The sequence below is a fragment of the Genypterus blacodes genome, unplaced genomic scaffold (assembly GCF_046128005.1).
Source record: "Genypterus blacodes isolate CSIRO-AG114 ecotype Tasmania unplaced genomic scaffold, CSIRO-AGI_Gbla_v1 ptg000137l_1, whole genome shotgun sequence".
NCBI classification, from domain to species: Eukaryota; Metazoa; Chordata; class Actinopteri; order Ophidiiformes; family Ophidiidae; genus Genypterus; species Genypterus blacodes.
In genome coordinates, this window is record NW_027466939.1 from 144,384 (window position 1) to 155,272 (window position 10,889).

The 10,889-nt window shown below is 45.1% G+C and overlaps 1 protein-coding gene across 1 annotated transcript; it reads right to left on the reverse strand.

Moving 5' to 3' along the window:
* Positions 1-1,356: 1,356 nt before the first annotated feature.
* Positions 1,357-9,830, reverse strand: LOC143011669 (carbohydrate sulfotransferase 12-like). Its single transcript, XM_076164634.1, has 5 exons — positions 9,756-9,830; positions 6,507-7,234; positions 5,861-6,013; positions 5,409-5,588; positions 1,357-4,689 (listed from the first exon to the last, which is right to left on the reverse strand). The coding sequence occupies exons 2-5, from the start codon at positions 6,870-6,872 to the stop codon at positions 4,141-4,143; spliced, it is 1,248 nt and encodes a 415-aa protein (XP_076020749.1). The 5' UTR covers positions 6,873-7,234; positions 9,756-9,830; the 3' UTR covers positions 1,357-4,140.
* Between the last annotated feature and the right edge of the window lie 1,059 nt (positions 9,831-10,889).

The following is a 10,889-nucleotide window of genomic DNA, read 5'->3' on the forward strand; positions in this document are numbered from 1 at the left end:
TTGAACGCAGACTTTTCCTGTGTGTGCTTGTGTGTGCTTGTGCGTGCTTGTGTGTGCCTATGTGTGTGTAGCTCCTTCCTCTTACTGGAGCTGCATGGTTCCACTTCCTTGGGTTTAGGAGGCCACCTAGTGGTAAATTGGACGCTCAGGCTGCAGTGTTTGGGGTTTGGTCAGATTGGCCCTGCAGACCTTCAGGACCTGTGGGAGAGGAGAGCGGTGGCTGGGGAGGAGGTGTGGTCTGACTCTAAGGCTGTGGATCATGATCACATTATGGTGAACGCCCAGCAGCAAATGAGGCCAGGAAAACTCTCCCACCTCTTTATATTTCAAAACACACATTCAATACTATAAATATGGTAATCATATTCTTCTTTTGTTGTACAAAGCTTTTATTAATCTAGAGCAGTAAAGTGTGTGTGTGTGTGTGTGTGTGTGTGTGTGTGTGTGTGTGTGTGTGTGTGTTGCCCATTGTTAATATTATTTATTATTGTATTGGCTTTACTGTTATTCATACTTATTCTATATGGCTAGAAAACATCATTTAGACTTTGATTTGTGACCTGTTGTCTGTTTACACATTCTTATTATTTGTGCAAATGGATTACTTAAGAATGCATCAAATCTGGCATCCCTGCCTGGGATAACATTCAAGAGCACAGCTGGATCAGGAGACAGATCCGAGAACTCATATTGTGAAACAGTGTGTTTTTCTAAAAAGATCAATCTCAATGAAACTTCTGGTGGACAAATCTGTCACAATATTATAAAGAGTTTTAGCGTGTTTGTAACAGTTAAGGAGATTGATGAAGCTTCTTTCCCTTAAGGCCAGGATATTATTAGAACAAGACAGATTGTGCAGTGGCTTGTTTGGCCTTGAAGGAAAATGTTTCATCAACGTATCTGCAAAGGAACCTACATAAAGAGAGACTTATAAATCTTCAATCATGCCCCAAAACCTTTATTTCTTTGTATGAAAAACAGATGATAAGATCCTAAGGAAACATTTGAATAACTTAAAAGGATTCCGTCTGCTAGGTTGCATATTCTATGAGACGACAAAACTCAAACTCAAACACAATCTGAGCTGGTATGAAATATACACATTTAAGAAAAATATCAATCACAAAAATAACTTTATTTTGTGGGCCACTGTAGGAATAGGCATGAGGTCATTGGGTCAAGGTCAGGTGTTCAGTCAGACACGGTGCTGCAGCCTGTGGTGTCACACGGATCACACACACACAATCTCAGCAGTCCTGTCTTAAACTTGAAGTGATGTTTCACGGTTGATTTTCCCTTTATAAGCTGCTTGTTCTCCCTTTAGCCTAACATGATGCCTCTGCCGCTCTTACAGACTTGTTGGTCTACAGGCAATTTTTTTTTAGGAGAAGTCAAGTAAAAACAAAAACAGGCTAGAAGATAATGTTGATGTTTCTGACATCTGAACAGTGACAAGGCAAAATATAGGAAAGCCTAAGAAACAGTAAAGGTGTTGATTTGGTTCCCAGACACTCAGACGGTGGATCTGTGGGAGCCTGGGTGACTCAGCTACATTTCTATGAACCTAGATCTGCTTTGTATTTGTTTTTAGCGCTACATAGCAATACTGATGACATTTCTTGATAAAAACAGCGAGCGATGCTACTAAACTCCATCATATTCTAAACCTTAGTTAAATGAAAGAAGAAGATTCGGTATATGTCTACACACACACACACACATCCAAAAACAAAGAAAGGAAATGAAACAAATCTGTTTCCAAGGTGCAAAGGTGTACATCTTAGTGACATGCAAGATCATTTGTGGCACAGATCATGTCCATGACATCATGTACAATACAATCCACACAAGGCATTCTGCTGTGGAATCAAACTACCAACCTTAGGCAGGGCAGGGAGACATTGGAGCGAACCACTGGTCACAAACACTGAAAGTTTCCTCAGAGAAACATGAATCATATAAACAATATCTTCCTCAAAATCACCCACAGCTCAATTTGTTCCTTTTCTCCATACAAGGTAAACATCAGGCCTGATATGAGTGAAAACATATCAGATAGACCTTAGAGTGATGCTGTATGAAGTCTGAAGTAAAAATCAAGTTGCCCTACAAAAATACTTTTGTTTTTGCTGTGTAAACGTTTACAACCAAAGGCACTATCGCATCTTTATCATCTTCATCATCTTCATCGTCCCTCTGCTTCACACCGGCCCAGGTTAAGATCAACCACTACAGACCAACACTTACTTATCTCTGATATCAATACTGACTCGTTTAGCTCCCATGTTTCAGTTTAAATGCTAGCTTGGTCACGTGACCTCATGACAGAGTGACATGTCCTCACAGGAGCGCAGCAGCATCGCACAAACACACACACAATACAAATCAACTCTACTCTAAAGTCTTTATGCAGTATGCACATGATGCGCCTGCTACTGAAACACTGCCATCTCTGCTCATGTCTCATCACACGCAGGCTGGGGAACGGAACAACAACAACACTGCTGTGATCGCCATGGTTACCCAGAGTCGTACAAAACTGTTAATCAGGAACTCACTGGAGCGTTGACAGAAAGGATCCTAGTAGTAGTAATAATCATGGTAATCATAATAATAATAACAAAATCACCATGGTGATAAGAATCAAGACAGTAATATAAAATGTTCCCTTTGGACAATTTGGATGAATGTGTGTATTCAAACACACACAAAGGCTTTGCTTCGTTTGTGCAAATGGCTGGGATGACATGGTAGAAGAATTTAAAGAATGTTTGAAATTCCAGGTCCATGCCCTTAAAGACGAGTTGAGACAAATCCAGCTGCTCAGGCTCAGCTTCACTCAGGCCGCTGTGCTTCAGTTAGTCACCAACGAACTCAGTATGATCTGTCATTTAAACATGCAGTAGAAACTAAATGAGGCATTCTGCTGGAATATTCTCAGAAATGACGACTGGTACTGAACAAACCCTAAAAAGGAGTGCGGCCTGAGGATGACAGGGCGGTCAGACAGGGCGGAGACGCAGCCGAGGGTCACCTGACCTACAGATATCTTCTTAGACATAGCAGAGGACGACACTGACACCAGACATGACTCTGTGGCGTCACAGCGGCAAAGTATTAGATCAGAGCTTCTCACTCTTGTGCTACCACTTGTACTTTAAGCGCCCCCTGGTGGTACGAGTCTACGCCGCAGGAAACTCTGTTATGAGGACAAATCATCCCCAAATACATTAGAATGAAGACGGCCCGTCCTGTGCTCTGTGTGTGTGATGGCTATCTATTTCCCTGTGGCACACTCACGCTCATGAGGTTTCAGTTTCAGTTTGCATCTTTAGTTTCAGACTTGGCTTGTTGAGCCGGAGCTCAGATGTTTGGTTTGCTCAGAGGAGGTGCTTGTTCACAAAGTTTGAGAGCCCCTGTCTAACACCGCCGTGCTTATCATGCTCTATCATGCTGCACTCCCGTCAGCTGGATGTTGCCGTAGAGATCACTCCTCAACTCCCCAATGACATCCCATCATCTTCATCATCATGGTCCCAGTGGCAATGACAGTACAAGTACAATCACATTTCTTCTACCTTCTGATATGTTTGACTTTGTTACACGCGTGTGAAATGTAAACAAACTAGGAAGCTTCACATCACATGAAACTCATCTTCTCCTCTCACAGCACCAGTCAGGCCATGTGAACACTTTCCCATTACCATCTTTGCTACCGTATGACATGAACCAGGAATGGTCACAGAAGTATGACATCACAGATAACAGACAGAGCCGAGGCATGAGGTGACATCAACATTTGGTACCCAGATACTGCATGGCCGCACTGAATGTACAGAATATCAGGAGTCCACATCTCAGCTGTCGTAACCAAACATGTGTGTGCTTCTATTTGTCTCCATCTCCTCTTTTTGGATGACTTTCTGTTGTGAGGATGACCTGGACTAATACCTGGATTCATCTCTGTGTGCTTCCCTACAGGATTAAGTCTCCTTCATATTTTGTACATTCATTGCGGTTGAGACGGGACAGGAGAACACGAGGGGAGGTGTCGTTGTGTTGTTGGGGGTGTTGCATTACTTGACTACATGTGAAACCTTTAGTTTGTGTGCAGCTGGGTCAGTTCTGTAGAAACGGGTGTCACTCGTCGAGAAGTGAGTCCGGTCTGTCATAGCCGAAGAGCCTGAAGTCGGGTTCGTACAGCTTGTAGAGTTCCCTCCGGGCGTCGATGGGCACGGTGTTGAACCAGTCCGTCTCCCAGCTACTGGCTGTAAGGTTCCTATGGGTGCTGGGGAACTCCACCACATTGTCTACCTTCAGCTGCCGTAGTAGATGTTCAGCGTCCTCCTCTGCCGTCTCCAAGTGGCCCACAAAGTCATACTGGATCTGGCAGGGGTGGCAAAGCCGATAGACCTGCCGCCAGTGCTCATTAAAGGGCATCTCTTTCTCTGTCTGAGGGTCTAATAGATACTGGATGAAGTTGGAGAAGGAGGGGTGAAGTCCGACAGAGAAAGCCTCGTCCACAGAGGCCGGGGGCGTCGACTGGTTGGCATAGCGCCGCAGCATAACCTGTGCGAACCGCCGGTAGAAGTCTTCATTGCGCAGCTCAAATTTGTTGCGGTAGGCAGAGATGAGGCGCACGAACGGGTCCCGCACAAACAGAAACTTTGTGTACTTCTTCAGCTTCACCTTCAGAAATAAGTCACATCTTTAATAAGACAGAACATCACACATAGAATACATAATTCACATGGTGGAGGTCATTCAAACTCTAATAACATGCTCAAGGACAGAGACTCTAATCTGGTGAAATCAGGCTCAGCTCCACTGACACAGGAGGGAGGAAAGCAAGTGGCCAGGTAGGAGCATCGGTCATGATCAACCAAATCATGTTATGTCCACGCTGAATGTTCAATGTACTGAAACCCAGACTCAGTTAGTAGACTAGTATAACATTGATCTGGTGAAATTTGATCATGAGTAATAACTTGAGATCAGAGCGGTGCTTCTGCTGTGGAATCCCTCCCTCCTCCCTCTGGCTCACAGTGGCTGAAGGACACAATGTTTTCTCATAAAATGGAGAAAATCCAGCACACTCTGAGGGAACACACTGATCACTTCTATCACAAATGGCAATCATTTCTCTCCCACAGACAATGGCAGACCCATGACTGAAAACTTGAACACCAATTAGTTTCTTTATCTCAGGCGGGCCAGGATGAGTGTGTGCGAAGGGGGGGTGTGTATGGCTGCTGGGGTGCGGGGGTGGGATGGGTCTGCCTGCACTGTTGTACGATGTCATCCTGTAGAAACTCTACCTACCAGGTTGTGGAGCTAACAACACTGATGTCATCTAAATCTCTGCCGCCGCACTAATCTTGTCTTTTCAGTTGTTTACGTGGACTCACCTTCATCAGATGCCTTGCAAACTTGCCATAACGCTTCCAGAACTTGTTGAAGGTGAAGTGCATGCTGCTGTTGTGGACCAGGTCCCGTGGGATGGCCAGCGGGTCTCTCTGGGGAACGCCATCCTGCAGAAGGCTCTCGCTCAGAACGATCAGGATCCGCTTCCAGTTACTACACGCCACCTACAGGACGAGGGAGAACGTTTCAACAAGTAGTCTACAGTCTGAAGGGAAGAAGTGTGTGTGTGTGTGTGTGTGTGTGTGTGTGTGTGTGTGTGTGTGTGTGTGTGTTGGCTATAAAAACAATCTCATCACAGCTCTGGCAATAACAAGGTGAGGTGTTAGAGAAGAATGTTATTTTGTTCTTTCATATTCATTAACTTCATTAACCCTAACCCTGTCAATCCCCTTATGTATGTAAACATTGAAAAAAGCGTATTCAAGCAAAGGGTTACCTTGGGAACATAGCAGTAGATGATGCCATGCCTGTCATCCACTATGAGATGATCCAGCTCCTTGTTAGGAATGTCGTCAAAGGAGCGGTTCTTCCCAGGAAACACCACGCTGTCGTTAGCGCACATCTCCCGTAGCAACCTCCGCCGCTGGTCCTGTGCAATTTATTCAGTTTAGTACAGGAGAAGTGATCATTAGACTTTTAAATGTTATTATTTTCTTTAGCAGTCGCTTCACTTCTTACAAAGCCAGATCAAAAGCAAATCAACAGCAGCAGAGCCGACAAGGACACAAAACAAACACACATTACAAATGTAAAATCAGGGTTGCTCCACCTTTTATATGCTTAGAGGATAAAAGAGTCAGAATCTGAATGACTGGTTCAGTTTTCTGAGAGTTTCATTACAATTGTCTTCTCAGTGCTCTTTGTTTACAGCCTTTGGATTGAAGCTTCCACAGATTTGATTCAGAAAAGCTGCTTTTGTCAAAATAAAATGCAGAACTATGATCATTCTGTCTGAAGGCTAAGGCCAAAGTCCAAACTGATTTGTTTACTTCTATAATCCTTTTAAAGATGTATGTTTCTGATCTAGAGTAGAGTATTGTGTATCTCAGTATTGTATTTGGAACACTAATAAAGAGGTTAACCTGTCTCTCACGCAGGTCGGCTGCCACAGGCGTCAGATGGATCTTCCACTCCTGCCGTGGTACGTAGCGTTCCTCTGCTCGCTCTGACTGGTTGGTCGTGTCGACAGGGCCAGGGTCCGTCGGTTCTCCAGTTTCCGGCTCTAAGAACTGGTTGACAAAGGCGTCGATGTCTGACAGGAAGGACGGTGTGCGGGAGGTGTGGGGGCGTGGCTGCTGAGGCGGGTGGGGGGTCTTGGGCCCCGGTGAGACGGGAGTGTGCAGATAGAGACGGGAGGCTCCCACGTCGTCCCAGTAGATGATGATCAGAAGGATCATGAAGGCCGAGCCCAGGATTAAAAAGATTCGGAACATTCTGGATGTTCCCATTGTGACCGACCGGTGTGCCGACTATTGTTGCTTGCTACAGGATCACCATAGCAACATACTATGGCTGACTTACAGGGTGTCTCTACAACATTGCCATGGCAGCAGATTGAAACAGTTACCTGGATCTCTTTATGAAATCACCAGGGTAACGGACTGGAATTATAGGTGTCTTCCTACAGGGTCACCATGGCAACAGATTCAAGGTCCAGGAGCTCTCTCTCACCATGGTGATAGATAAGATGGCAATTATAGCAGAGTCTGAGGTATGAGTGGACTTATCATGATGGCGCTGCACTGCAGGAACTTGCTGTACCGGAGTGTAACGGGCCAAGCATGGATTAAGCCTCACCTCTGCTCCATGCCTGCAGCAAGAGATAACACACACACACACACACACTGATGTCAGCCTGATAGAGGAAAGGATGCAGAGGGGAGGCAGAACGATTTCCATTCATAACGTGTAATGTGGTTGGATAATTAGAGAACATTAAAATAGGGAGCACATTACACATACAGAACACGTGTAATCAGGCAAAGCAATACAGATCAGACAGGAAAAGGATTCAGCAAGAGAGAGAGAGAGAGGGAGTGCACAGACGTAAACAATAAATTCAGGCTATTAGGACTGTTGGATGTTGGTTTAATAAAGATAAATTGTGTTTACAGACAAAGAGAGAGAGAGGGGCAAAGAGGGAGAGGCAGAGGCAGAGACAGAGAGACAAAGAGAGAGCGAGAGGGGGGGCAGACAGAGGAAGAGAGAGGGAGAGGCAGAGAGAGAGAGAGAGAGAGAGAGAGAGAGAGACAGCGAGAGAGAGAGAGCGAGAGAGGAGAGAGGAGAGAGAGAGAGAGAGAGAGAGAGAGACAGAGACAGAGACAGAGAGAGAGAGAGGGGGACGGGGAGAGGCAGAGAGAGAGAGAGAGAGAGAGATAGGAGATGTACTGTATTTCTCCTGATCAAAGAGCAAAGAGGGAGTGTTTAGCTCAGTTAGTCTCGTCTGACGGACTAACTCGGCTCATTCTTGTTCAGCTTGTTCTCTACACTGAGTCGTGCTCTAGTCTGACACTTTAATTGGACTCAGTCTGTGACTCGGCCATTCACTGACTCTCTGTTCAGCTCTTGGCTTTGACCTCACTCTCACTCCGAGCTGTAAAATCACAAGTGGCTGTCAGATGCCTGCGTGCCACAGGGCCGTATACATCAGATTTTAATAGCTTATCATAGCGGGCCCATACTAGCATTCCTATGTTAGAATATCAGCAACCATTTGTTTTTGCATTGAGACGCTGAGCCCTCCGCTCTAATGAAAGTGTGTGTGCGTGTGTGAGCCACCTTTGAAAGAGAGCCAATAGCCAGTGGCAAATATTTTCAAACACCCGACCAAAAGACCTTCTGAGCACTTGAACCAAACTAAACTCAGCGTACACACACATCAACTATACTGTAGCCCACTGTGTTCCTGCATAGGCTTTAGGGGGAGAGCCTGAAGCGGCCTGGAACACAGTTTACAGTTATAACTCCAGATAATTAGATTCTACTTTCAGCGACATCATTCTTTGCCTGATTCTGCTTCACCATTCTGTTGAGTTTACAAGTCTTATGACTTCTCTTTCCCATTCCTACAAACCTCATTCTGGAGCTGTCGTGCACCGGTCCTCATTATTCCCTCTTTATTAACGCACAGAGAGGAGCAATGAGATGAAAACATTGTTCCATATCCACTGGCTGATGACTAAATATCCCTTCCTGTTTGAACACCAAATAATCTTTCCTTTTTCAAATCAAACTGTTTAGTTTTGCTTAAGTACCGCAGCGCTGCATTGTATTGGACCCCTCCCTTTACTGTCCACACCTGATTTCAGGAGTGTTAAGATGTGTTAGATGAGGTGTGTGAGTAGAGCAGGGAGAGATGAAAAACAGGAGGACCAGGATCGGGAACTACTGCTTAGGAGACATAGGTAAGATGTTAGACTTCAGGTTTGAATAGCCTCTATAGCCTATATAGCCTCTCCTTGACCTTTTTAATCCACACATCTGACTTCACACTGAACTTTTTTCCAGTCTTCAGACAGTAAACCGTGTGTTGCCATGGAGACCACTGTCATGAACTTGCTGTGTAAACGTGTACAGCCCATCTCTAATCTCGGGCTCCTATCTGATCAGGGACATGATGCTGAGGAGAAACACTCCCAGGTAAACCAACTTCCTTTAAAGCTCTTACTTCACAAACATGTTAACAAACACTTATATTCGTAATGTGCATCATCTTCAAAACCCTCATTGTTCATTTTCTCACTTTGTCATATTTCACCATATTTCTGATTCTTTGCCTCCCAATTCATAGCCGTTGTGTGGTTTAACCCCGGAGTGTGAAGCAGCTGTGCAAACAACGGGTAGAGCTACGGAATGAGCCCAGCCGCCTGAGCTCAGCGAGCGGGAGGGAGACGCATCTCACCGCCCTGCCTGCCTGCCCGCTGCAGCCGCCAGCGGATGCCAGACCGGACACAATGTAGCCTTTGACGGGAGAGCAGCGCAGCGGGAACGGACTGTTCCTCACACCGGGGATCTTTCGACATGTGGCTCGGTCCGTGAAGGCTTCGCGGAGCTAGTGACCGGTTCAGCGGGAGGGTAAGGTAGAAGAACAGCAGAAGAAAACAACGAGCTCCCGGACATTCCACGATACAATAACTGTACTGGCAGTGTGCGTAGCGGTGTCTAGGTGTCAAAGTGGAGGGGAGCAGCCGTGCGTAAGATGAAGATTGGGGCAAAGGTAAGAGACGAAACACGCTGCCGATAACAGGAGCGGAGAAGCGAAGTAGTTTCAGTAATATCTCGGTATTTGGCAGATAAGAAGCGAACGAAACAACAACAACACAGACTCTCACCTCTGGTAGCGGATGCCAGGTCCTCGCGCCGCGTCAGCTGAGACTGCCTGTGACGCGCGAGCAGCCTGCTTCTTTTTTATCCATCGCTGGGAGATGGAGCGAGAGCGCGTATGGTATCGCGAGAGTTCGTGTGTTGGGTTCTGTTCGTTGCTGCAGGGAGAGCTCCCGAGGGGAAATCTTCACTTTTCTGGGTCAAGCTCGAACATAATGGCTCTCCTCTGATGATTAATGTAGACAGGCTGCCCTCCTACTCCTCCCTGCTCCCGCCCTCAGTGCCAGTCTGCTATAAATAACCTGCGGTACATGTAAAAACAAAATGTCCAAAAATAATAATAGCAAAACAATGAGGAAATGAATCATCTTAGCCTACATTTCATGGAATTTGTCTTTCATTTGTCTCTTCTGCCAAAGCTGTAATTTTTAAAGAACATCTCCACAACGTGTATACAGAAACGTTGAAAACAATATGAAAAAAGAAAAAAAGAATTAAACTAATTAAACTATTTTTTGTCATTTGATCAGCCGGATTTTTGATTTAGTTCTTCAATTCTCTGTTAACAACAAACAAAAGTCCTCAGTTTGGCATTATCTTGTAATCTTCCTATTAAAATGAGAAGACTTGGCTACACAGATTTGAGTCTGATGTGGCTAAATCCTAACACAGTGACTTCTGTCTACCATAACATTAAAAATAGCTGACCACATCCTCAGCTGATCCGCTCTGCAAAAGAAAGAGAGAAAATAAATACTCAGCATATGACACATGCACATACCATCATCATCATCTGCTTTCAATAAACCATCACATATTCCATCTCTATTCCTGTGCATGTGTTTGAAATAAAGACCTCCATCCTACAGACACACAAAAACACAAAGACCTAGAGGATTAGACTTCTCCTCGGTTTATCTTACAAAGCTGTGTGTACAAATCTGCACACATGCCTATGTAACTATCACACTGTAGGAGTGTTCAGTGGAAAAACACGCATCATTAGTGGGTGGCATCATTCTGTCATGGCTCTGGGAACCGATCCATTGCAAATCAAGGAAAGAAACCTGAGGAAGCAAATGAAGCTTCAGAGATGTAACTGCCCTTCACACACATGTAAGGTTTTTAGTGTATTTCTTGGG